At 48.1% G+C, this 24523-nt stretch overlaps 10 protein-coding genes across 10 annotated transcripts in view; 6 read left to right on the top strand and 4 right to left on the bottom strand.

Annotated features, from left to right (window-relative positions):
- Nucleotides 1-217, top strand: part of F9C07_2217473 (uncharacterized protein) — a gene marked incomplete at its 3' end in the record, with an annotated part of 5207 nt that extends 4990 nt beyond the window's left edge. The window contains exon 10 of the mRNA XM_041284614.2: nt 59-217. Coding sequence (XP_041142442.2) covers nt 59-217 — 159 coding nt within the window. The remainder of the gene's footprint in view (nt 1-58) is intronic.
- The window catches only part of F9C07_2277181 (uncharacterized protein), an 8882-nt gene extending 1787 nt beyond the window's left edge, over nt 1-7095 (bottom strand). The window contains exons 1-8 of the mRNA XM_041289428.2: nt 7028-7095; nt 6889-6945; nt 6509-6821; nt 6390-6455; nt 5125-6333; nt 4816-5071; nt 4594-4764; nt 59-4538 (exon numbers count right to left, since the gene is read on the bottom strand). Coding sequence (XP_041142441.1) covers nt 1234-4538; nt 4594-4764; nt 4816-5071; nt 5125-5415 — 4023 coding nt within the window. The 5' untranslated portion in view covers nt 5416-6333; nt 6390-6455; nt 6509-6821; nt 6889-6945; nt 7028-7095 and the 3' untranslated portion in view covers nt 59-1233. The remainder of the gene's footprint in view (nt 1-58; nt 4539-4593; nt 4765-4815; nt 5072-5124; nt 6334-6389; nt 6456-6508; nt 6822-6888; nt 6946-7027) is intronic.
- Nucleotides 6031-7059, bottom strand: F9C07_10024 (putative mitochondrial F1F0 ATP synthase subunit F). The gene is made up of 6 exons (XM_041289427.2): nt 7028-7059; nt 6889-6945; nt 6807-6821; nt 6509-6659; nt 6390-6455; nt 6031-6333 (listed from the first exon to the last, which is right to left on the bottom strand). The coding sequence occupies exons 2-6, from the start codon at nt 6934-6936 to the stop codon at nt 6308-6310; spliced, it is 306 nt and encodes a 101-aa protein (XP_041142440.1). The 5' UTR covers nt 6937-6945; nt 7028-7059; the 3' UTR covers nt 6031-6307.
- F9C07_2277177 (sister chromatid cohesion protein SCC2/Nipped-B) lies at nt 7096-20036 on the top strand. Its single transcript, XM_041289417.2, has 10 exons — nt 7096-7654; nt 7707-9518; nt 9605-10249; nt 10317-10548; nt 10611-11261; nt 11324-11513; nt 11567-11703; nt 11754-13764; nt 13819-18841; nt 18898-20036. Exons 5-9 carry the CDS (start codon nt 11099-11101, stop codon nt 16628-16630), a joined length of 5313 nt encoding a protein of 1770 aa, XP_041142436.1. The 5' UTR covers nt 7096-7654; nt 7707-9518; nt 9605-10249; nt 10317-10548; nt 10611-11098; the 3' UTR covers nt 16631-18841; nt 18898-20036.
- On the top strand, nt 7255-8016 carry F9C07_10023 (putative NADH-ubiquinone oxidoreductase 18 kDa subunit; the record flags this gene model as incomplete). Its single annotated transcript, XM_041289419.1, has 3 exons — nt 7255-7493; nt 7544-7654; nt 7707-8016. The coding sequence occupies 3 exons, from the start codon at nt 7255-7257 to the stop codon at nt 8014-8016; spliced, it is 660 nt and encodes a 219-aa protein (XP_041142439.1).
- On the top strand, nt 9028-10133 carry F9C07_10022 (Deoxyhypusine hydroxylase; the record flags this gene model as incomplete). The annotated part of the gene is made up of 2 exons (XM_041289418.1): nt 9028-9518; nt 9605-10133. The coding sequence occupies 2 exons, from the start codon at nt 9028-9030 to the stop codon at nt 10131-10133; spliced, it is 1020 nt and encodes a 339-aa protein (XP_041142438.1).
- Nucleotides 10184-10725, bottom strand: F9C07_2056792 (RNA polymerase I transcription factor TFIIS, subunit A12.2/RPA12; the record flags this gene model as incomplete). The annotated part of the gene is made up of 2 exons (XM_071508594.1): nt 10184-10548; nt 10611-10725. 2 exons carry the CDS (start codon nt 10723-10725, stop codon nt 10184-10186), a joined length of 480 nt encoding a protein of 159 aa, XP_071363662.1.
- Nucleotides 17226-19946, top strand: F9C07_10019 (putative NADH-ubiquinone oxidoreductase 64 kDa subunit). Its single transcript, XM_041289416.2, has 5 exons — nt 17226-18227; nt 18293-18633; nt 18691-18841; nt 18898-19629; nt 19703-19946. Exons 1-5 carry the CDS (start codon nt 17411-17413, stop codon nt 19717-19719), a joined length of 2058 nt encoding a protein of 685 aa, XP_041142435.2. The 5' UTR covers nt 17226-17410; the 3' UTR covers nt 19720-19946.
- Nucleotides 20037-22186, bottom strand: F9C07_2277176 (CTLH domain-containing protein). The gene is made up of 4 exons (XM_041289425.2): nt 21867-22186; nt 21733-21812; nt 21336-21531; nt 20037-21126 (listed from the first exon to the last, which is right to left on the bottom strand). The coding sequence occupies exons 1-4, from the start codon at nt 21882-21884 to the stop codon at nt 20632-20634; spliced, it is 789 nt and encodes a 262-aa protein (XP_041142434.1). The 5' UTR covers nt 21885-22186; the 3' UTR covers nt 20037-20631.
- F9C07_2277175 (putative uridine kinase) lies at nt 22187-24376 on the top strand. The gene is made up of 8 exons (XM_041289414.2): nt 22187-22495; nt 22577-22704; nt 22784-22928; nt 22985-23027; nt 23083-23196; nt 23250-23291; nt 23338-23569; nt 23693-24376. Exons 1-8 carry the CDS (start codon nt 22325-22327, stop codon nt 24174-24176), a joined length of 1359 nt encoding a protein of 452 aa, XP_041142433.1. The 5' UTR covers nt 22187-22324; the 3' UTR covers nt 24177-24376.
- Nucleotides 24377-24523: the final 147 nt, after the last annotated feature.

Here is a 24523-nt window from a genome sequence, read left to right as displayed (position 1 = left end):
TACTAGAACCTGCTCTTCACCCCACATGCTCGGAATAGATAACTAACTATTTGTACAGAAAGGAAACTGGGTTATCGTCCTCACGGATCAAGTTGTGGAGCAACACAATAAGCGTCTTGAGAAAGAGAAAATTAAAGGGTCGCGCAAAATCGACCCTGCACGCTTACAATGGAAGCCTCCAGTTTTCACAGCTTCAAGTCGAACATGGAATTGGTGAGGCGCAAAAATACTCGACCGAAAAATATTAAATATGGCAAGGCTGTTTTTTGCTTTCGCCCAAAACTTGTACATAAACCGTCTCTTTTGGTGTCGAGCATTTGTATGACATTATTAGCGTGGGCTTGGTCACTGGTGTTTTACTGGTTCTGTTTTTGTGGTTTGTCTGGGTTGGTAACAACGCCAGGGACTAGGTGATATTATAATATACTCAAGCAATCATCCCTATGCGAAGTTTGCTCTAATACCTCTTCCTATATCTAGCAACGCGGAGAGAGCTGATGAACAAAAAAGTGGAATACCTTACACCGTCTACAATGCCAAAAATTACCTAGAGATATAAACGAGAATTTAATGCAGACCTGGCCGGGTACGATGCTAGATACACGCATATCGAGTCTCAAGACAGTGCTTCGTACTTCTTTCTGTCTCCAGCCCGTCCTTGGCTTCTAACCACGAGAGCAAGGAATACACAGGCTTTGCCTCAAGTGCTAAAGTCTCCTGAATGAGATGTATAAGTATAGAAGAGCCCGAAACAGGACATTGAAGACAAGTAGGAGAGCAAAACGGGAGTCAATACATCAAACAGCACAGAGCCTGGTGATGGGACACGAGGGAGTAAAGAAAGATGGCTGAGAGGAAGTGAAATGAGAACAAAGTATGACAGACTCGAACATCTGTATTTCTCTCATACGGACAGCAGGATGGATAAGTCACAGGACTGGTGCTTTGTATGTGGAAGGGAAGGATTCCCCACCCAACTCAATATGGCGATGTTACTCGTGGCCAGTGTTGATAAGGTAGAAGGAGGAAATAATGTACGGTTAGAAAAGATAAGGACATTAAGAAGAGCACTAGAAATTCAAGGCAAAACCAGACCCGTCAATTCCCCTACGTAGCTCATCAATACCGAAAAAGACGCTCAACGAATATCGGAAACCTGGCAAAGGCCAGTTCAAGGCTGAAACGTAACTGAAAGAACGGGACATATTCCGCATGGATACTTTCACACCACGCTTAACGAGACCCGCTATATGTACGTGGGCCCCAGGAAGCATTGCGCGACTGGTGCCGCGGAGAGCTTGTTTCATTGCTTTGTTGGGAAGATGATTTCTTGGAATTCGAGGCTCCAGGTCCTTCGCGAGGTTTCGTGTTCTTTCGAGGCTTATAGCTCGAAGTTCCACGTGGTCGGGGGTTCTGGCTTCCCGCCTTCCTCGGGAGGGCCACCGTTTTCGCCATAATTGTACCTGGGAAACGGATTGAAACACGCAAATTTCCCGAGCCATCTTTGTCTTGGAAACCAAATGAATAAGGCTCAACGCTATGAACCTGCATTAGCTTCAAATGCTTAGCTCGTAGTCTCGACTGCGAAGGTGGTGGCGCCGCCTGCCAAGCTGCGGGAGGAGCCCTAGTAGGAACTCGGACAACAGGTAGAGATCCTACTTCACGGTCCTCAAAAATCTCTTCGGTTTCTTCAACCTGCTTAGCAGTTATCTCACCGTCTCCAATTGGTTGTTCGCTATGTTGAGGCAGTGAGACTGAAACTGCGGCGATATGCAATACATCCAGGGGTTCTTTAGATGCAGACGTCACGGCCAAGGCAGTCTTCCTCTCAGGCACTGTCTTCTTGCCAAATAGAGTATTGATTTTCTCCTGCCACGAAGTAGCAGTGGAGACAGGAGGGCAGGGCGGCGCAGCAGCCATAGATGCGAAGGTGGGAGGAGGTTGTGGTGGAGCGATGACTTTCGGGGGAAGTTTGACAATGGGCCTTGGCGCAGGGAGGTGTACCAAAGGTTTGCTGGTATTCCCTGTGAATACTGGATGCGTTGACATTTCTTCTGGTGGTGGTGGTGAGGGGCTGCGAATAAAATCACCTTCCGCAAAAGGTGGCTTCTTGTACTGTTCAGATGCCTGTGGGAAGAATCGTGAACTTCGGACTGGAACGCTGCCAAGAGGGCGTGAATTAGTCTCTGTAAAGGAAAGAGGACCAACAGAATGATCCAACCCTGGAAGAGGATTTGGATTTGGTGCGCTGGTCTCTGCTGTTCTTGATATACCAACGACCTGTCTTTGCCCAGCTTGGTCTCCAGTCCGTACCTGCCGCCAAGTCTCGTTGAAAGTTACTTGTAGAGAAGATGGTCCCTCGCGCGCGGCGTTCATCTCATTGCGAAGTTTTTCATTTTCTTCTGCTTCGCGCTTGGCAGCAACTGTATGGAAATTGTTCCAGGCAACGGTCCCAGCGACACGGTTGTCATTTTGCCATTGGTGTTGCGAACTAGGAGGTCCAATAGGTCCAGGACGGGAAATGGGGTTTAAAGACTCGTATGGTGCGTGTCTAACTTTGGGGGACGATATGGGGGATATTGGTGTACTTTCTTGAGGTGAGCGCGAAGGTGTTGAGAACGACTGTGATCCTGGAGCAACAGGCGGCTGATCCAAAACAAGCGGGTTGCGCAGAGGAACATCTCTTCCTGGCGGAAACCCGGGAAGGCTCTGTTCAAATATACCATTACCCAAGGTCTTGTCACTGCTAAGAGGTTTCCAGGGGTTCGCCATGGATGGAGAGGCCCCGACTAATTTGGCATTCGGAGCCCACGGCGGGTACGAACTAGAAGCATTGAGGCCACCCCTCCACTGGGTTGATTGCTCATCGAGCTTGTTCTCTGGCAGTTTTTCATGTGCTTGTGTTTGAGAGTCACCAGGCTGTTGAAGTCCATTCGTCGTGGTAGTGTCAGGTTTGGATTCCCGAGGAGGTGAAGGGGCGCGCCGGGCATTGACCGTCGACGAGGACTTTTCGGCAGCTCTGTCCCTCTCCACTAACTTTCTCACAGTGTCGGGATGATGAACCTTCATCATTCCATATTGCTTTGGCTCTCCCGTTGGTTCCGGAACCGGGGGTTTGGGAGGCGACAATGATGAGTGAGTAACACCGGGGGAGGGAATAGTGTCAGGCTTACTACCTTCCAGAGTATCCTTGCGCTGCGGCTTGGGCTTTTCGGGAGGTGGACCAAGGGCTTCGAGCTTTTGCCGGATCCTTTCCCGTTTAGCAGCTTCCTCCTTTTCTTCTTGCTCTATTCTTCGCTGTCGAGCTTCCATTCTCTTTTCTTTCATAATGCGTTCTTGCATGGCAACTGGATCTTCCTGGGGCGCCTGCGGGGTCGCAGTTTGGTTGACAGTGTAAGGAACATATGGCTGACTCGTGCCATCAGGTGCACCAGGAGCTCTTTCATGTACGCCGGCTGCACCACGCGGAGGCCATGAATGACCGGGGCCACGTCGAGCAGGAGAAGTTTCTCGCAAAGGTGTCTCCTGTTGAGGCACCAAGCCTGGCAACGGGGGTTCAACCATACCGTTCACCTGTGATCCTCTTCTAGTTTCAAACGACCGTTGAGTTGCATCGTTTCGACCAATTGACATCCGACGTGCAAAGCTGCCACTTCCTCCGCTGACATTAGATGAAGTTCGCCGACGTGTCCAGTGAATGCCATCCTGTCCGCTTGACCTATGTGTCTGAAACGCGGGTGAAGGTTCCGCAGGTCCTGCCTGTTCGCCCTGCGCTGGCCTCTGCAACACGGATGGGGTGCGAAAGCTCTGCTCAGTGCGCCAAGATCCCTTCCTAGTTTCAGATACTGGCTCATAACGACCCGACCGGGAGTTGTATAGCTCACGGGTACCTGACTGCGAGTCTTTCCATGACCGGTTGAAGTCGTCTGCGGCGATCTCCTTCGGCTGGGCAACGCCGCTATAACGGTCGATCGTGTGTGGCTCCCTGGGCGAAGTATGTACCTGAGGTTGAACTTGCACAGGAGGTATAACAGGGGATATTTTCTCAACTGGTGGTAGAGGAGCCCACGGTGACTTGGCTGGGGGTGGCGCCGGACTTGTAGATAGTGACGGCGACTTCTCGTTCGTACCTTTAGAAGAAATGCTTGCGCTCTTTGCCTGTCTCTCCGCATTTGCCCCCAACCTGAGGACAGTAGGGTTTGGTCCAACCGAGGTCGTAGGCTTTGGGACAAACTTGGTAGTCTCTTTGGGAGCGGGGACTTGCTCGGGGCGTGGAGGCGGAAAGTCATCCTTAGGTTCCATCGACGGCCTGTTCTCTTGCTTGGTTGCCGCAGTATGTTCCACTTGAGAAAGATTTGTCTTCGTTCCATCAGTCCATTCAATTGTTTCCGGCGCCCAGTCATCTTCATCATCATCAATATCGGCCCACTTTGCCTCTGTTCCACCGCCATCTTCTTGAATACGCGACGTCATGTGGATTCCATACTGCTGCTTAAGCTCTTCGTCCGTTAAGTGTTTCGGTGGAGTTTGCTGGACCGCTGCACACAATTCATAGTTAGCGAAGACTTCGAGACACAATCAATACTGCCTTACGTCGGTTCTTATTCCAGACTTGATTTGGGTCAGGCCCACTTCCAGCTGGCCTCGCCGCACCTGTCCCGGTTTTCGATAATGAGTCGCGAAGACTGCTAGTGGTTTTCGCGACCAAACGTGGTCGTGAGCTTTGCAAAGGTACACCCAGCGGGGTAGTTGAAGACAACGGAGCTAGGACCGGTTAGACATCTAATTGGCGTGGCACCTGGTAAGGATAAATACCTTTCTCAGAAATCTTAGCTGTCGGAGGCGTTCCCGGAGCTTTGGGTACTGAAAATTTTGCGAAGGAGACTGGCTTGAATGATGTCGGCCTCTTGGTTGAACTTGCACGTGAGTTAAGTCTGCTCTCCGTTCGACTGGCGTCGGATTCTGAGCCGCCTTGAGAGGCCGTATCCTCTCCAACATCGGAACCGGATGCTACTCCATTTAATTCAAGCGCCCTTGTCGCCACGGGCCCAGGGCCTTGCCTTGAATTATCCTATGTCTGATTCAGTAGGGGGGCCTTGTAATACCCAGGTAACCAAGACTCACTGTCGTCGATTGTTCCGTATCCCTCCCAGCGGCATTATTTTCATTATATGTCTCGGATAAACTCGTATCAAGTGTGCCTTGTTCGGCGTTCGTGATTGTTTCGAGCTGTGTATGTGTTGCGGTATGTTTGATCTCCCCCACGTCCCCTCCGGCAGGTTTCTTGTCGTTGGTGCTCGCAGGAACGTCGGAAGGCGAGGGCTCGCCGCCCGACAGGGTTTGATTTACCACATCGTGGCTGCTCTGCTCTGCCATAACAATTCTCGAGTCTGTGAGGCCAACAGGTTGCGACATCTGTTAGACAAGCGTTCTGAAACTGTAAACACTGAAACAAGTGGCGACTATAAGGTTGAACTCATGGCTAAACTTGAAGGAACGGTCTGAGAAGTACCTATTGTCAGGTATCGAGAATCGCCACGGTCGAACTATTAGCTCAACTGCCTGAGCCGTGAAAAGCTCCAAACGACCAGGTGGACAGCGGAGAATGTCCCAGGTAGAGAACAAGAGATAAAGCTCGGCGAAACAAGGTCGGGCGGGCGGGAAAGTCAAGTGGAAGAGTGAGAGCCAGCAGCCCAAATAGTCCCCAAAGGGAGGTTCAACAGTAAAGTGGTGCTTCTCAGGTTGATGTGATCGGGTGATGGCAGCAGTCATGGACGGATGAGCGGTTCAGGTTGAGACTAAGGGTGGCTGTTTTCGGTTAGCGTGGGACAAGTGAAGTACTCCGTAAAGCAAACTGGAACCTTTGTGGCTGGACCTGTTGCGGTCGATGCTCACTGGTAAATCACTTCACTAGTATCCGGTTATTTTCTTATTACAAGTATTGATATTGATGACTATTTAAAAAGTGGATACATGCCTTTCTATTTATGTTATTCTTCTTCTTTGGGCAACACTTCTTTTTTCCTTTTTAATCCTAGTTTATATTGTATTCACATGATCTAGATGTTTGTCACTAATACCATTCTATAACATGACTAAAGATCACTCCATGAAGTAGCGCAAGATATGATTCATTGTTCAGTCATACTATGACACAATGCTAAATGATCTAGAGACAATGGTGAGTCACTACTAAACTAGGCATCTGTGAAACATAATAAGCTTGAATGTGTTCTACATTGCCTTCATTCTAGGTCAGCGGTATATACACGAATCTTCCGCGCCCCTCAAATCATAGCGAGAAAATTTAGTGGGGGTGGTTCTTGTGGTGACCTAGGAGTGTGTTAGACTCTCGATGCTCAGAGTATGGTATAGAAAGGAAAACATACGGAGGTGGAAGTAGTACTCCATGCTGTAGCCGAGGAGGAGAATGCCACCGATGGCGTGAGCAAGGGCTATTTGGCCATCAGCGAATATCATATATAACTTTAGGAGCGAGACGACTTACGAGCAGCAGAGGGGTTCTTGCCGAAGTAACGAGCCTGGTAGCGGCCAATGAGACCAGTAGGCTTAACTTCAGGAGCCGAGCCACGGGGAAGGCGGGCATAGAAGTTCACAACGCGGTCCATACGGGCAGCATCCTTGGCAGCGCCAATTGCCTTTCCAAGTGTCAGTGAAATCCAGTAATGAGTGGGAGAAACCGTATGCTACGGTGTCCCGAGCCGCATTGAAAAAAAGAAATTGTTCCGAGCGGAGCGACTCCAGTGACTGTCGGGGAGCATGACGGTAGGGAAAGGGATTCTCACGTTAGGAGAAGCGATCTAGAGACGGATCAGTACCGATTGTTCAAGATATTTTCGTCGGTTCTCCTTCTTCGCGGGTTCTTACCTTGGGAGGGATCAGGGTCGAAAGACCTCGGCGAGTGATGTAGCTCATCTTGTGTGACTAAGTCGCGTTAGAAAAGTTTGAAATGCACGCCAATAAAGATTAAGATAGACAAGATCCATCTCGTGGGAATCTCTCTTACCTTGATACGAGCAAGTGGACTGAGATGATGGCTAATGGCAGAGAGAAGGGAAGTGCCAACAGAAAGCGGGTTGTCGGATGAGCGGTTCGTAACGCAGGGAGCCTCATGTTGCGCTAACCGGATTTGGATTCGTCTTAACGACCGGCAACTTGCCGCATACCTCACCTGGCAATTGCACCTCCTCAGCGTCTTGTTCTGTCCAGCCAACGAGGGACACAATTGCCATAATGTCGCTTTTCAGAGCTGGAAACTTCGCCTGCTTCAGAGCTGGTCGGCTTGCCGCGCCTATAAATGCTCGTTTCTTGTCCACCAACACCGGTCGAGGCGACCCTTCCGTGAAAACCAGCCCTGCTGATGCCCCGGCGGTACCCCCCAAGGACAGCTCATTGATTCGCCAGGAGGGCCCTGCTGAGGCAATGGCTCGCCACCAGCCGGATTACGAGGCCACAATTGATCACGGCACCTCGTAAGGGACTCCACGTAACACCCGGAGCGACTTGGCTGACAGAGACGTAGGAAATTCTCTCCTGTGCCTAAGCGTGTCATGGATGGAAGCGAGCCCGGTGACACCGTTCCAGCTGCTGTTCTTTCTGGTGCTCCTACCGACCTCCAGGCTCGTACTGTCAGGTATGGATGCAATCTTCGAAAATCCATCTCAGACGCTAATTATGCCATTCAGAATCTACCGCCCCTCGAAGCCCGCCACGCAATCCGGTACCTGGCACCAGCACCACTGGCGGATGGATTGGGATGTGTTGCAGAAGGGCCACCGCTGGGAAAACCCTCTGATGGGTTGGCAATCGTCTGCTGATAATATGCAGGGCACTCATCTGAACTTCAAGTCCAAGGAGGATGCCATCATGTTTGCGCAGAAGCAAGGCTATGAGTATTTTGTTCAGGAGCCAAATGAGCGCAGATTCGTTCCTAAGGCTTATGCGAACAACTTCGTTCACGAACCGAAGAAGATCAAGCACATCAGGACCAAATAACCGATTACATCAAATGTATCTTGTATATAAGCCCAGATTTTTACTGTTTCAGAATTGTTCTTTCAAGTGTTCCATGACTCATTTAACATGCTTTTAAGGCCCAGAGACTAAAGGCCAGGTTCCTGATAACTCAGGCGGTACGGTTCACTGGGCAGAGGAGCACGTACTCATAGCTTTTGATGGGTTGATTTCGGTTGGTGCTCCCAATGACCGAGAAAGCTATCCAGTCATCTCTGCCTAATAATTTTATGGCTACTGGAGTTTTGTACCAGCTCGACTAAAGAGCACCATTTATTTTGCCTATAAACATAGCAAAGGAGCTTGTTTGTGTCAAGAGAAAGCGAATATTCACTGGCACCTCTTCTGATATTTTTTTTGCTTCCGGGAATTTTGCGGATGACGTAGTGTGTGTGCATACAACTGCCTCATACAATAGACTCTTCTGTGTTGACTCACCTAGAATAAATGTTATAAAATAATGATTGAGAAACTTGTGTACGAATTGCACTTTCCTTGTAAGCTTTAGAACAGACGGGGCTACACCAAAACATGTGAACTCTGAGTGTTCCTGTGAACTATAGACATATTTAAGTCCCGCGTGACCATAATTACTTTTCGTCTGTACCTTGCAAGTCTCCATAATAACGCAGTTAAAGGAAGAGTAGACAGGATTTATATAGTCTGCCCTTGGAAACTATACATATATAGGAGAAATTCCCGAACCCCACATAAATAACATACTAATTCTGCAAAAGCATAATTGTCTGGAAATCCTGTAAAGAATGAGACTCTTGCAAATTCCGGTACTAAGTCTTAAGTCAGAACAGATCTCGAAGTAATTTTTTCCCCTTTTTTTTTTTTTCAGGCCTAGTTGCGGCCGGACAACCCCGCCACCCCACCTAAAATTTATTATCTGGTGAAGATAAGATCGAAAATTTGCATACTCATTCAGTGATTTCATACTTTCCTCTGCTCGTCGACTATCTTGAATATATACAGACTAGATATACAATGGCTTCTTCTGCAGTTGACCAACCTGAGGGAGTGGATGAGACCATCCTGACTCTTCGCAAAGTTCTCGTTAATGAGTCCGAGCCGCTTGCTCGCCGATTCCGCGCCCTGTTCTCCCTGAAGTACATTGCTTGTTTGCAACCACCCACCGAGAAGACATTACCTGCGATCCAGGCAATTGCAGCTGGTTTTACGTCGTCCTCGGCTTTGCTGAAGCATGAGCTCGCATACTGCTTGGGCCAAACTCGTAATCCAGACGCAGTCTCGTACTTACTGGAAGTGGTGAAGAACACTGAACAAGATGCAATGTGTCGCCATGAAGCCGCAGAGGGTCTCGGTGCTCTGGGGTTTGATACTAGTCTGGATGTCCTAAAAGCCTTGCGGGATGATGAGAAAGAAGAGGATGTTATTAGGGAGACATGTGACATCGCCGTTGACAGAATTCTTTGGGAGAATTCGGAAGAGAGGAAGAGCGAGAAACTGAAGCCTAGGTACTACAACCGTTTCAAATGCCCCCCCATCTCCACAAACAGTTTTCTGGGAAGTTCTTCTAATTGTATACTTTTCTTCAATGCAGTGATTTTACCTCGATTGACCCAGCCCCACCACTCCCAATGGCGTCCAGCCAGCCTTCTATTTCCGACTTGGAAAAAACATTGCTTGACACAAAGCTCCCTTTGTTCCAAAGATACCGCGCTATGTTTGCCCTGCGCGACCTTGCTTCGCCCCCAGATCTTCCTACAGCTGTCGAAGCTGTCGAAGCGTTGGCAAAAGGACTCAAGGATCCGTCTGCTCTCTTCCGCCATGAAGTTGCCTTTGTATTCGGTCAGCTCTGCCACCCGGCATCTGTTCCTAGTCTCACAGAAACCCTCAGCGACCAGAAAGAAATGGGTATGGTGCGACACGAGGCTGCTGAGGCTCTTGGTAGCTTGGGTGATGTTGAAGGTGTGGAGGACACCCTAAAGAAGTTCTTGAACGACCCAGAGCAGGTGGTGAGAGACAGCATTATTGTGGCTCTAGATATGGCGGAGTATGAGAAGAACGGGGAGATGGAGTATGCGTTGGTGCCGGATTCAGCAGCCCCTGCTGCTGTATCTGCTGCTTGATGAATTTCCGCAAACTAAAAATGATTACAGTGGCTTAATTGATACTCGCTTTATAGATGTACAGCCGTGAACCCAAAATAGAAGTCTTTTCTGATGTTTAGTTGTTTTGTGTTTCCCTGTAAATCAAATATTAGCATCGTGCGCGAATGGCCATCGACGGCAAATGGAAGTCGAATCACGTACTTGTAACCGCAAACGCAAGTGTAAAAGACCGTGCTTCCTTCGTCTGCACTGCGCAATTGCACGGTTGTGAAGTACATCTCTTTCCTGCCACATCTCGCGCAAGTATGTTGTGTAAGAGCTTCTGTTCTTTTATCTGCAGCTGTCAAGTTTTGGACTGCAGATCTTTTTGCCCTCAGTGTCGAAGGAAAAGCACTCGCTTTGGATTCAGAGACGATAGTTTTAGGGACAATGTCTGAAAGGAAAGTGAGGTTAGTATGAGCCAGGCAGAGACTTCCCCGAGTGAAATTAACTCACCTCGATTACGAGCTCCGCAGATACTGCAGACGATGAGTTTTGTAGGGTCACCAGACGACTCATCTAATAAGTTTCCGCAGTCATTGCAAAAGATCAAGGACCCAATTGCGGACATCTTGACAAGTGGTGGCTAGAGTAAACTTGTAGTTGGAAGAGGTATCTGGAGCGATTAGTTAGTACTACTTTTTTTTTTCTTTGGCTGGTTGGCTGTCGGAAAGAATTCCTAGAGCACGGGCCACTTCCAGATGGACATACATGATTAGTGCCGGGCGGTCAGAAACGGCAGCCGCAAGAGACCCGTGCCTGGCATGATATTAATTATTACATTGTTTTTATCGTGAAGTAACTCAAGAAGACAGGATTTAGGACGGGGATGGAATTTAAGTCTGTTGCTTGAAAGCCATGTCTCCAGTAGGAGCATGCCATTTCCTTCTTTTCAAACCTCCTGGGTAACTCCAATACTCCCTTAACGAAATCCCCAGTTCATCATGGACCGCAACTGGCATCCGGCCGTTCAGGTCGTCATCAATGGCCCTCCTCAAGCGCAGGCTCACACTTCTAGTGGGCTACCACAGCGCCGGGACAAGCCATTATCTGTGGAAGAGGCTTTGCAGTACTCACCCATGTCCAGTTCTCCAATATTTGGCCTAGGTGATTTGATATGGAACCTAATGGGACATGGTAACCGCTAGCTGATACGCGATTCTTTGTAGATTGCATATTACGCCCTGATGTTGGCCGACCCCCTAATACTACCTCTATCAACCATATCCTTCAATCCGGCCGTACTACTTTGACCGAACTCAATGGCGAAGTTTCGTCTGGGCGCGATGAGTCGAGCCGGTTAGAGACATCTCGAGAATATCTGCAACAGTTGCTGGATGGTGACCAGTTAACGGAGTTGTAAGCGTCTTCAATACCTCACAATTACGACATAAAACTCATAATCTCCTCAGCAAGTTCAAGGTTCCTATAGCCTCTCGTAATGGCCAGCGTTCCCTTCCTACTCCTTCCAGCGAACATACTTCCACTCGCAGCAATCTAGGCTCATTCGCGAGAATGATGTTGGAATCGACAGATATAGCATTTCGCTGTAAGGCTGAACTACTCCAACCACTTCGGCACTATACTGACATGTCACAGATCCCTCGGTATCGCAAACTGAGGATGAAAAGCGCTCTCAAAAGGCTAGTTCCTGGAATTCGAAAGCACATGCGGCAATTAAGTCGACACCCGCGTCCTACAATCAACATAATTATGTGCCGAGCAACTTGTCCGTGGTAATTCCAGTCAAATCGATACCCCCCGACGCGGATGGCCGTATTATTTCAAAGCGGAGGAAGCTCAATACTGATGGGGACGATAATCTTGCGGCAATCCGGCTCAAGGACCAGAAAGAGGAGGCAGATGCAGCTTTAGTGAAACTTCAGGACTTACTTCATGAGATATTTGAAGCTGAGGATCAACTAGAACCAGGCACAGCATCTGCTACAACGGCTGAGCAGTCAAATGCGGTATTCATGGCTCCTCGGGCGCTTGACATCACTGGTTCGCTTCTGTCTTCGGATATCCACAGTCGTCTCCAGAAGGCTATCCGGAAGGTAGTGGGATTCAACAGACTTCAGGATATCCCGTCGGACTATTTGAACAGGATTCAAAAGCTTTGTGAAAAGCCCGTCATTGCTGCGCAATCACCTGATCTGGGATTGGAGGATCCCTCCAACGACTCGGAGGCCCAAGAATGGCTGAAGAAGATAGACGATATGCATAATGCTCTTCTTGCAGTAGGTACCCTATTACTGACTATGTCGGGCTCTCAGACGGAACGGGACCTTTGCCCTGAGGATCTGATTGAAGCTATTCCAAACGTTCTCAATCAAACATTCGACCACTGTGTCATCCCTGCTGTAGAAGCTCGACCCGGTGGGAAAGAGGCCCATCATTTTGAGTTCTTCTCTGCCCAGAAACGTGTCATCGGGGGATTGATTCAGCAAAGCAAAAAGGCTCTGGCGCTTTTCGCTGATTTCCTTTCACGGATAGACGTTTCTGAAGGGACAGTCACCGCGGCTGAATTTTTTGCTTGCAAACTAATATTTGTAGAAAATTCTCACACAGAGAAAGATTCTGCAGTGGGGTTCCAGAAATATGAGTCCGTTCGACGCGGGGCTATGGATGTCCTTGCCAAAGTATTCTCCAAATACCCCGCTCAGCGCCCATTTATTTTGGATGAGATTTTAGTTTCACTGGAAAAGCTGCCGTCAACGCGGCAAAGTGCAAGACAATTCAAGCTCGCCGATGGCAAGAATATCCAGCTTCTAACAGCGTTAGTCATGCAACTAGTTCAAACAACTGCTCTAGATGTACCAACGTCACGTTCATCAAGAACGAAATCTAAACTTCCATCTTCAGGTGACGACGACGAAGACGAACAGCTGGATGATGCACGCGGAAAGGAAGACGATGATGGGACCGAATTGTCCATGGAGCAGTTAGCAACGAAGGTCAATCGCCTCTACGATAATGCCGTCCGCAGTGCTCAGTATATAGTCAAGTTTATTGTTCAACGAGCAATGACATCCACCAAAACAGGTGATCAGCCGTATCGGAACATTCTTGATTTGTTTACCGAGGATTTGATCGGCGTCCTAGGGTCGACAGACTGGCCAGCCGCAGAGCTACTCCTCCGCATAATGGCCTCTCATATGGTTGGCATTGCCGATCTGGATAAGAGTCCTGCTACTGCAAAGAGCATGGCACTTGAGCTCCTCGGCTGGATGGGATCTGCGATATCAGATCTTATTGTGACTGCCCAGCATTTACTTCCAACAATGGAAGAATCTGACAGTGAGCTGACTGACTATCTAAAACAGTTATTTGAAGATTACTCTGGCCACGCCCTCCATCCTCAAGATCTCGTTGTCTCAGAAGGTCCCTATCGAATAACTCTGGAGTATTTTCTTCAAGTTCGTCACCTGGACGATTGGCAACTCACTAGTGCGCGGGGTTACTATCTGGCGCAGTGGGCAAAGTCTTTTTGTTCGGTCTACTATAATGCAGACGAGAGAGACGATGTCACTTATGATGATATGACTGAAAACCTTGTCGATCTTTTTGCAAAGTTCTTTTCTGACCCACTGTGGCTGGAAACCCACAGGTAAGTGATCGGGTAAAGTGCTCGTTGCTGATTCGACCCTAATACGTTCAATAGGCATTTTAACAATATATCCGCTGCACATGGAAGATTCTCATACATAGTGACCGTTCTGAACTCAAGCTTTTGCAAAGCTTTCGATACGATCTTGAAGGTTCTACTCAATTCTATTGCCAGTGACCAAGCCAAAGTTCGCAGTCGCAGCTTGAAAAGCGTTATCTACATGCTTGAGAAAGACCCAAGCCTTCTCGATAGGGACACATCTGTGATGCGCGTTATTCTTCGATGTGCCACTGATGCATCCCCTATGGTGCGTGACTCTGCGCTCTCTCTGATTGCGAAATGCATTTCCCTAAAACCGAAACTTGAAGAGGATGGCTGTCGGAGTATATTGACCTGTGCTGCTGATCCAACTGCCGGTGTAAGAAAAAGATGCATTGGTTTACTGAAGGATATCTATCTCAAGACCTCACGTACTGAGCTGAAGTTAGCGATTCTGGACAGCTTCCTTCAACGAACAGGAGACCTTGAAGAGAGTGTCTCCACTCTGGCGCGTCAGACTTTCGAGGAGATCTGGCTGGCCCCTTTCTACGAGCTTGTTGACTCAGCGCACGATGGTCCTAAATTGAAGGTTGGCTTGGGGGAACGAGTGACACTATTCGTTAGCTTAGTGCAGCGCAGCGAGACAGCGCTCGAAACGCTTGGCGGCTGTCTCAGAAAAATTCTGTCCGACAGCTCTAAATCATCATCTTCGAATTTTAAAGTGTGCAAGGCAATGGTCTCTACTATGTTCGAAAAGTTGGTGGAGGATAGCGATGCAGGAAAAGAATTCCAGCAAGCTCTCCTACAGACGATAACTGTGTTCGCAAAGGCAAATGCGAATCTATTCCGCCCCGACCAGTTGGAAACTCTTCACCCTTACATTGGACATCTTGCCACTGCGGAAGACCTCTTCCTCTTCCGATCTGTGGTTGTGATTTATCGATGTGTTTTACCATACCTCTCCTCTGCTCACAACACTCTCTTGAAGGAAGTACAAAATGATCTGTTCAAAAGCGTTGCCAAACTTGCTCGCTCAGAACTGAATGAAGTGATGGCCTGTCTCTGGACTATCAACGGGGTTCTGCAGAATACCGACAGACTTGTGAAGCTTACCATTTCTGTGCTCAAGCCAATACAACATTACAAGAACATTGACCTTTCTGACAATGCCAATATGGCTGTTCTTGCTCGAGCTAAAAGCTATATCCGGATCGCGGGTTGTGTCGGACGACATTGTGATCTCGAAAAGTATGAACCACACTTCAAAAACGCTTTCCCATCTTGGAAAGGCGGATCAGTAGCTGGTTTGATGGTCGATTCGATCATCCCATTTACCCTTTCGAAACAGCCACTCGAACTAAGAGTAATGGCTCTAGAGAGCCTTGGCTCTATCTGCCAGTCCTGGCCTGCTCAATTCAGTCGAGATGAATCGAGACGGATACTATCCACTGTTTTTAAGGAGGATAACCCGAGCCTTCAGAACATCGTCTTGCGGGCATTTGCAGACTTCTTTGCAATGCACGAAGGCAAAGCTGAAAAGTCGGTTTTGCCCTCTGCCAAAGCCTTGGACCAAGAAAGCACTACGAGGTTAGGCGGCTCGCTGAAGGCCAGCGATAATGATGGGGCAGCTGCATTAATTGCTCAGCATTTCCTTCAGAATATGCTTCGAGTTGCGCAATCACGACAGGATTCTTATGCTCTAACTGCTATTGAATTGATTGCTAGTATTAACCGTCAGGGGCTTGTCCATCCAAAAGAGTGTGCAGGCGTGCTTGTGTCACTAGAGACGTCCACTGTTCCCTCTATCGCTAAAGTTGCGTTCGAGACACATAAAATGCTCCATCAACAGTATGAATCTATGTTTGAAAGAGAATACATGCGAGCCATTCAGGAAGCCTTCTATTACCAACGCGACGTTGTCGGAGATTCCACCGGTGCGCTGAGCCGTCCGTATGTTGCCAAGTTGGCACCACTGTTTGAGATAATCAAGATCAGTAACAGCCGGTATCAGAAGAAATTTCTTTCAAACCTCTGCGCAAAAGTTAATTTCGAGCTTAAGAAGCTTGATACCACTGGTAATCCACCAGAACACCTTTTGCTAGCGCGTTTTGTGGCTCATAATCTCGCCTTCTTTGAGTATGCACAACTTTCCGAGCTTGTGCCGACTATTGGCTGTATGGAGCGAATTGTAGCTTCTACTGGGACGGTTGTAGCCCATGCCATTGAAACGGAACTCTTTTCCACTAAGCCAGAACTGCCGCAAGGGGAGGGAGTAACTATTCCCACCGCAGAGACCGCATCCCATCTGGTGCCCTTGCAGCAGATTAACCCGCAAACTCTGCGGCAGTTAGCTGCTGCAGCCGCGGCGCTTTCGATGCTCTGGGAAGCTCGCACGTACCTCCGCCGCGTTTACGGGGTGACTGCCCATGTTCGCAACAAGGAGGCTAAAGCTGCGTCTAAGGAGCTGAACAAGTCGGCCACAAAGGTCCATGGCGTGACTGGCGATAAATGCTGGGACGCCATCAATCGAAACATGACGTCCTTGGACAGCGAAGAGAACATGGTTAGCAAGTGTCGGGAGTTCGCCACATTGCTTGCCATTGACGATGAATTCAAAGTCGACGATAACATCGATGCGGAAGGTGACGACGGTGTTACTGATATGGACGATGCAGGGGCTTTTGGAACTTCGAGTGGGCCGCGTCCTATGAAACGAAAGAGCTCCATGTCAGGGCAGAATCCCACAAAGAGGGCCCGGGGAAGAAAGCCTGGATCAGGCAAGAAGAGAGCCAGCACAGAGTCTGATGCCGAATCTGATTGGAACTGAAGGCATTTTGTGCTGCTGTTGGCTGCCCGGCGTAGTCAACGCTTATTTCTTTGGTGGTTATTTTGCATAGATCTCGCATATGGGATAGGGCAGGCGTTGGGGAATACACGGTTTGTTTTTCTAATTCCCAGTGACATGACTTTTTTTTCTTTTTCTGAAAGGCGTTAATGGACGTCTTTGTATTCCATCTTTTCCTTCTGATCTCTTCTACCATGTTATTTGGGTGGTTATCCATAGGGTGGCGGCGCACGTCATATAAGGTCAAAGGTTATCACTATGCGTTGTTAACCCTATACTGTATTCCCTGAATTGCAGTCTTAAGTGGTACTAGTTGCTGTCTACAAGACTTGCATGTAATATTTTTATTTTCTAGTATATTCTTCTCCCGAATGATACATGATTTATGTCCCTGACGAGGTAGTTCGCAAATTGTCGCGTAAACTGAGGTCATTGTGTTAGGTAAACGGACCTTTAATTAGCAGATCGAAAGACCAAGCCGGCAAAGGATCCGAGCGGGTCAGGACCTAAATAAAAAGGCTTAGTCCGACGCATGACGTAGCGCCGGTGAAACGACAACACCCAAACTATTCCGTCTTCCGTCTTTCATTATTTTCCCCTTGGGCCCTTTTCCCCCAGATTTCTCTCTCCCTCTCTCCTCTTGACCGATTGCTAAGTCCCTCGCTATTCGTCTTACATCTCAATCGCTTAACCTGACCCTTTCACTATTCCTATTCCCCTGTGCTGAGCGATCTGTAGCCATCATCGGTCACCCTGCACGCAATGAGCACAGTGTTGCTCCGGAGTCGACCGGACCAAACGGCGCTGAGAAGGATTGGGGTTTTGTCCAGTCGGCTATATTCTTCAAAACCCCCGAGACCAACTAGACTTGCTACATCTCGAGCTCTACCCCTTCGTCAAAATTCCGTACCGCAATGCCTAGCGTCGCGTGCGTTCTTCAATAGTCACCACTCGATCCGACACCAATCAACAGCGCCGGAGTCAACTGACGCTTCACGAAAATCCTCTTTCCGAAATGCCTTTTTCAAAACTTTTGCCTATTGTGGATTCTTCATTGTTATGAGCGGTGCTGCAGTGGTAGCATTCTTTATCTACGATGCAACCACGTACCGCGAACACTCAAGTGCTGAGGATATTCCGGTCTCGGAATTGGCTCTGAATCCCCGGCGTGGTGGCCCTAAGAATTTGCCTGTTGCAGATGTGCTGGTTGGGGATTATGATTCGGAGGCTATGACGGAACAGAAGGATAAGCCGAGACTGGTGATCCTAGGCACAGGTTGGGGTAGTATCGCTCTCCTCAAACAACTGAATCCCGGCGACTACCACGTCACGGTCGTTTCGCCCACCAACTATTTCCTGTTCACTCCAATGTTGCCCTCTGCAACGGTCGGCACTCTTGGTTTAAGGTCGCTCGTTGAACCAGTCCGACGGATCGTTCAGCGGGTCAATGGTCACTTTCTGAAAGGCGAAGCGGTAGACGTTGAATTCTCTGAGAAACTGGTTGAGGTGTCCGGTGTCGATGCCAATGGGCAGAAGCAGAACTTCTATGTTCCGTATGACAAACTCGTCATTGGTGTTGGTATGTGTGGATTTCCGGTGGCCTTTTTACCAAACAATGTGTTCACTAACATCTCGATTATTCAGGCTGTACAACGAATCCTCATGGCGTAAAAGGGCTTGAGAACTGCCACTTCCTAAAGACCATCGATGACGCTCGCCAGATCAAAAACCAAGTTTTGGAGAACATGGAATTAGCTTGTCTACCGACGACCAGTGACGAGGAACGCAAACGTCTACTTTCTTTCGTTGTTTGTGGCGGTGGTCCAACCGGGGTTGAATTCGCAGCTGAGCTGTTTGATTTGCTCAACGAGGACTTGCTCTACTCCTTCCCCAAGATCTTGAGAAACGAGATTTCTGTCCACATCATCCAAAGTCGTACTCATATCCTGAACACTTACGATGAAGCCCTTTCTAAGTATGCTGAGGTGAGTCGATTTTGTGCCCATACGTACAGCCATATCGACCCTTGTTAACTCGTGCAGGCTCGTTTCGCTCGTGATCATGTTGATGTCTTGACCAATTCCCGAGTGAAGGAAGTGCGCGATGACAAGGTTGTGTTCACCCAAATGGAGGATGGCAAGCCTGTACTGAAGGAAATTCCTATGGGTTTCTGCTTGTGGTCGACGGGTGTCGGTAAGTTGATCCAACCCCCTCTTGTATGCCTCATTAAAAGCTTATCGTTGCTGTAGCCCCAGCCGAAATTTGCAAGAAGCTCTCGGCCAAGCTTGATGCACAGAACAACAAGCACGCTTTGGAGACTGACTCACACCTACGTCTTATCGGGGCCCCGCTGGGCGATGTGTATGCTATTGGCGACTGCTCCACAGTTCAGAACAATGTGGCCGACCATATCGTATCCTTCCTGCGCACAATCGCCTGGGAGAAAGGCAAGGACCCAGAGAAGCTGCATCTCACGTTCCGTGAATGGAGAGACGTCGCCAACCGGGTGAGGAAGCGTTTTCCCCAAGCATCCAACCACCTTCGCCGATTAGATAGGCTCTTCGAACAGTACGATAAGGATCATTCCGGCACTCTCGAGTTTGGCGAACTCTCTGAGCTTCTGCACCAAATCGACAATAAACTTACATCGCTGCCTGCCACTGCCCAGCGTGCCAACCAGCAAGGCGAGTATTTAGGTCGCAAACTTACCAAGATTGCCGCCGCGCTTCCCGGCATGAGAGCCAACGAAATCGATCACGGGGACCTCGATGAAGCCGTCTATAAGGCGTTCAAGTACAAGCACCTTGGCAGCCTGGCCTACATCAGTAACGCCGCCGTCTTCGATTTCGGAGGAATGAACTTTAGTGGTGGCGTTCTGGCCATGTATTTGTGGCGTAGTGTGTACTTTGCTGAGAGTGTCAGCCTGCGCACCCGTTGTATGCTTGCTATGGACTGGGCTAAGAGAGCCCTGTTTGGAAGAGGTTAGTTTTCAATTTCTTTTTCTGAATGTTCGACCTGTGATACACTCCGATACTAATGCGCTTATTGTCCCAGACCTCATGAGTTTCTGATTCTTTAGCTACAGCAAACTGCCCTAGCGGCGGTACCTACTATAAACTACATGGTGGCTTTTTTTGTTTCTTAAAATTTGTTTAGGATATACCTGTTCTCTGTTATCTCTTTACGTTTCCAATAGATACCATTTGTGATGGTCACTGGTATTGGCTGAATCCTCTTTGTATGCTTTGTTCTATACTTCAAGTTCTTATATATAGCACTATTAAGATATATAGTCTCGGTATCTGCTTTTCATGCCTGCCACTGCCGAATTTATATGTTCTCTAGGCCCCGTAGAGACCCCCTAGAACTACAACGTTTCAGTAAGAGAACATGTGGGAAAGGGAAAGAAAATGTAAAAAAGGGAGAAAACAAATAGAAGGTAAAATACGATAGAAGTAAAAGAACGAAAGAAAGAAAAAAAGCGAGGAAAGGAAGACGAGGACAAAGACGGCTACATAGTACTCGCACTAGTCATATTTGAAGTTCTTTCGACGATCATATCGTCACTATGATCCAATATGATTGAATGCCATGAAAGCCTTACCTTTGACTTGGAAACTCATAATGTTATAACGATCTACATTATATATACTATGTAGTTCTGGCTGACGTCGCCAAGCAAGTTGTAACCATTACCGCACATCGTGGTTTGGTCAGAGCGAGATCTGTCTTCAACGCTGAGAAACACGCACATATCTTCCTTACTACATGACTGATACTGCGAAGTATGCGACTTTGGGATCTAACGGTAGTGACTTGGTATTCAATCAGTTTGCTACAAAAGTATAAAGGCAATTGTCTTGGCCAATGTTTATCTGCGCCAAACACCTCGCTATAGTTGACAACGCCGGTGGTAACAGTCATAAAGATGGGTTGTAATATCGCACTACATTATCATTAGCCGAGCCCGCTGGCTAAATCTATCAAGAGATCATTGGATCAACGTCTCCGTTATTGGCCATCAAGGTATCGTTAGACGCGCCGTTAGGACCCTTGGTGTTATTATCGCCAAGGCCCAGATCTAGTTTCTCCGGGAGATCCTTCTTAGCCTCACGGGCCTTTTGCTCCGCCCAGGCACGCAGCTTGACGAGGTTGCGCAATCGGGCTTCTTTACGAGCGCCTTGATTCTGCAGGATGGCTTCGTTCACGCTAGTGGCTATATCTTTACGCAGGTCGGGGTGTAGAAGGGGGGCTAGAGCGGGTGTAAGGTTCTCAGTGGGGAAGATGAGGAGCGCCAGCGTCCTCTCAAGATCCTCCAAGAACTGGGGGTTTGTAGGCGCCCGGGGTGCGAGTTGCGATGTCGCAAACTCAAGGGCAGGAGTGATATCTCCATCGGGTTTAGATGTGCACGAGCGAATCAACTCCACAAGTTGCAAACGTAGCAGTGAAAAATGCAGGGGTGGATTTTCATCCAAAATCTATGACAGTCAAGTCAGCACATATTCCAAATATGCGAGTGTTGGCAAGCGACAATAACAATGATGTTTTGCTAATCATACTGAGATATAAAGATGTTTGTTTTTCGTCAAACCTCAGAAGAGGTTTTACGAGTGGTGCATGAAACTTGGTCTAATCCTAGCGAAGGGGGATATGGGAAGAGGAGATAGTGGAGCGAGGAAATTCTTACCTGTGGATTTAGCTCGTTGATCTTCTCGATGGCAGCTTTGATATCGCCCGAGTGAATGGCAGTGCGAATTTCTACTCTTTCTTGAATGGCTTCTACATCTGCCCTTGGTTGGATGTTGGCCTCCGAAGCGAATTTCTTCGCTGCAGCTGGATATCCATTGGTGATGAGGTAGTCCATAACGAGATAGTTAATGTCACTGCAGACGAGATGTTAGTCATTGTCTGTGATGGAGTCAATGGACCAAAGACATGTAGCAAAGGCGACCAGTTCAGAAAGACAAGTTAAATATGTTCTCCTCAAGTGATTTCAGAGAGATTCCCAACTTGATTCAAGGTGCATCATTTGGACTGACAGGCTCGAAAGGGCAGGGAAAAAAAAAAAAAAAAGGGAGACTCACGTCTTGGATGGCTTGACCTCATCGACCCTCCGCTCAAACTGGTGCCATGTTGGCGTTGTTGTCGAGGAAGTAGGAGACATCTGCTTCCGTTAAAACCAAGCAACCACGCACGCACAACACGTCGGGAGGCATACGTAATTAGCAGAAGCCATGGTTTCAGAAGTGCTGGATATGGCAACACTCAATTGCCGTAGTATTGCTGGATTGGCCGCCTGTGAAGATGGGGAGCTTCGCAGACGGGAGCCATGAGCATGTTGGGAAGAAAGAGAAGTGAAGAAAGAAGAGGAGGAAAAAAGAGGAGGGAAGCGGCGGGTTTTAGGTCACGTTGATTGCTAGCTAAGACTAGTGTTAGCCGCAAGCGAAGGTCACGGACCAGACTAAGCTTAATAAGGTTAAGACCCAACGGACTAGAACGTTTAGCCTTTTAGGGTATTGGTGCGAGTGACCGACAACTAATTATTCTTCTTATCAGTCCCCAAGCGCCAAAACGACGCTGGGTACTTGCTTGGTACTCCCAGTATTTTATGTGTATGATCTGGAAGTATTACACTACTCCGTGTCGGCAAAATAAATCTTCGGTGAGGTCCTAATAATGGAGTCGATCTCACCCGTATTCTCGTCGGGCACGGAGCAGCGGTACTCTCCACCATGGGAGGATTTGAGTATCATCGGTATCGCTGGTAGCTCGGGCTCCGGCAAGACTTCTGTGGCAATGGAAATTGTGAAGTCACTCAACCTGCCGTGGGTTGTGATTCTCGTAATGGTAACAATATATTTCTGTCGTTTAACACTAGAGTTTAGTACAATATCAAGTGAGCTTGTACCTCTAACGCTGCTTGTATAGGATTCATTCTACAAGAGCTTGACGCCGGAGCAACACGCCAAAGCGCATAATAATGAATTCGACTTCGACTGCCCGGATGCCTACGATTTCGACGCCCTTGTGCAGACCTTGAAGGATCTAAAGCAAGGGTACAGTGGCCCAGTTGTCATAAACTGTCAAATTAAGATTGGGGAATGCGGCTCAAGGCTAACGATTATGCCATAAAAGAAAGAAGGCAGATATCCCCGTTTACTCATTTGCCGACCATCAGCGCCAGCCGCAAACAACTACCCTTTACTCCCCACATGTGATCATTTTGGAGGGTATCCTTGCCTTGCATGACCCAAGGGTGCTGGAACTTTTGGATGTGAAGGTATGCCTTTGCCCTTTGTCGACGGCAGTTTAATATGCTCACTTTTCTTCTACTAGATATTTGTTGAGGCGGATATGGATATCTGCTTGGGCCGCAGAAGTGAGTGATCTTTCCGATATACAAGACGGTACTTCTCTAACGCAAGAGGAGCTAGTTATGCGAGACGTTAAAGAGCGAGGAAGAGATATTGAAGGCATCATCAAGCAGTGGTTTACTTTTGTTAAGCCGTCGTATACTAGATTTGTTGAACCACAACGGTCTATCTCGGGTGAGTTGGTCCTGTCCACCCCTCGAGAAACTCTTTCTGACGTCAACCTCAAGACCTTATCATCCCCCGTGGGATTCAGAACATCACCGCTATCGGTAGGTAACTTCCATGGGTTTCTCTCCGTCGATACTAATTTTTCAGACATGGTTGTGAAACACATTCAGCGGAAACTCGATGAGAAGTCTGAGAAGCATAGAGCGGAGCTAGACCAATTACGCAAAATTGCGTCGCAATTGCAGCTGTCGCCTAATGTCATGGTAATGCCTTCGACATCACAGTTTGTTGGCATGAACACAATCCTTCAAGACCCAAAAACGGAGCAAGTCGACTTCGTCTTTTACTTTGACCGACTCGCTTCCTTGCTCATAGAGAAGTGAGTCAACTGCGCATGCAAGACAGAATTATACCCAATCACCTTTAAGCATTGCTTCCCCTTGATTCTTTCCAATTAGCATGCCAAAAACGAGACGGATGACTGACATTATCATCGAAACAGGGCCTTGGACTGTACCTCGTATGTTCCAGCTGGGGTAGAAACACCTCAGAAGACTACCTATCAGGGTTTGAATCCGGAAGGTATAATATCTGCTGTTGCAATCCTGCGAGGAGGCTCTTGCCTTGAGACTGCCCTAAAGCGCACTATTCCTGACTGCATTACTGGTCGCGTGCTCATTCAAACCAATGCACAGAATGAAGTACCGGAGTTGCACTATCTAAAATTGCCTGAAAATATCCAGAAGCATACTACAGTTATGCTACTTGACCCCCAGATGTCCACCGGAGGAGCTGCTCTGATGGCCGTTCGAGTGTTGATTGACCACGGCGTGGAAGAGCACAAGATTGTCTTTGTGACATGTGCCGCGGGAAAGATAGGGCTAAAGCGTCTCTCGACAGTGTACCCGAAAGTTAGGGTCATTGTAGGACGGATCGAAGAGGAGCAAGAGCCTAGATGGATGGAGAGAAGATACTTTGGCTGCTGAAATGATTTGAATGTTGTAGATACGGTTGAGCACATGTTTGGCTGTGTCTTTTGTCGAACTGTGCGAGCTGGGAAGCATCGCTGTAGAAAGTCATGACATACAATATATATATATAAAACGTCAAATGAGTCCCTATATCCATGTCCTTCTGCCTCCATAGCCCAGGCTTGGTAAACGTGATTGTTTTGAGTTAAGATCTGCTAGGTATACTAAAGCTAGTAGTAAATACAGAGTAGCGAATGCACGGACCACATCCAAGACCGCCGAAGAATCTTTGGCTCCGCCGCAAAAGAAAATTATCCTTATCACTTTTATCAACCACAAAAAAAAGTCGAGGCTACAGTCAA

Source organism: Aspergillus flavus, chromosome 2, assembly GCF_009017415.1.
Source record: "Aspergillus flavus chromosome 2, complete sequence".
Taxonomy (NCBI): domain Eukaryota; kingdom Fungi; phylum Ascomycota; class Eurotiomycetes; order Eurotiales; family Aspergillaceae; genus Aspergillus; species Aspergillus flavus.
This window is presented reverse-complemented; position numbering and strand designations above follow the sequence as displayed.

What these genes read in the sequence shown, in the direction of transcription:
- F9C07_2277177 (XM_041289417.2), top strand. Translation starts at nt 11,099, where the DNA reads ATGGACCGCAACTGGCATCCGGCCGTTCAGGTCGTCATCAATGGCCCT. An exon ending in TTCTCCAATATTTGGCCTAG is followed by an intron (nt 11,262 to 11,323) that starts GTGATTTGATAT and finishes GATTCTTTGTAG; the next exon opens with ATTGCATATTACGCCCTGAT. An exon ending in CTGTGGCTGGAAACCCACAG is followed by an intron (nt 13,765 to 13,818) that starts GTAAGTGATCGG and finishes TACGTTCAATAG; the next exon opens with GCATTTTAACAATATATCCG.
- F9C07_2277175 (XM_041289414.2), top strand. Translation starts at nt 22,325, where the DNA reads ATGGAGTCGATCTCACCCGTATTCTCGTCGGGCACGGAGCAGCGGTAC. An exon ending in GGGTTGTGATTCTCGTAATG is followed by an intron (nt 22,496 to 22,576) that starts GTAACAATATAT and finishes CTGCTTGTATAG; the next exon opens with GATTCATTCTACAAGAGCTT. An exon ending in TATCTGCTTGGGCCGCAGAA is followed by an intron (nt 23,028 to 23,082) that starts GTGAGTGATCTT and finishes AAGAGGAGCTAG; the next exon opens with TTATGCGAGACGTTAAAGAG.
- F9C07_10024 (XM_041289427.2), bottom strand. Translation starts at nt 6,936, where the DNA reads ATGAGCTACATCACTCGCCGAGGTCTTTCGACCCTGATCCCTCCCAAG. An exon ending in CAAGAACCCCTCTGCTGCTC is followed by an intron (nt 6,456 to 6,508) that starts GTAAGTCGTCTC and finishes ATGGCCAAATAG; the next exon opens with CCCTTGCTCACGCCATCGGT. An exon ending in GGAGTACTACTTCCACCTCC is followed by an intron (nt 6,334 to 6,389) that starts GTATGTTTTCCT and finishes ACACACTCCTAG; the next exon opens with GTCACCACAAGAACCACCCC.
- F9C07_2277176 (XM_041289425.2), bottom strand. An exon ending in GAGGTCAAGCCATCCAAGAC is followed by an intron (nt 21,532 to 21,732) that starts GTGAGTCTCCCT and finishes TCTCGTCTGCAG; the next exon opens with TGACATTAACTATCTCGTTA. An exon ending in TCAACGAGCTAAATCCACAG is followed by an intron (nt 21,127 to 21,335) that starts GTAAGAATTTCC and finishes TGACTGTCATAG; the next exon opens with ATTTTGGATGAAAATCCACC.
- F9C07_10019 (XM_041289416.2), top strand. Translation starts at nt 17,411, where the DNA reads ATGAGCACAGTGTTGCTCCGGAGTCGACCGGACCAAACGGCGCTGAGA. An exon ending in CCCTTTCTAAGTATGCTGAG is followed by an intron (nt 18,634 to 18,690) that starts GTGAGTCGATTT and finishes TAACTCGTGCAG; the next exon opens with GCTCGTTTCGCTCGTGATCA. An exon ending in CTTGTGGTCGACGGGTGTCG is followed by an intron (nt 18,842 to 18,897) that starts GTAAGTTGATCC and finishes TCGTTGCTGTAG; the next exon opens with CCCCAGCCGAAATTTGCAAG.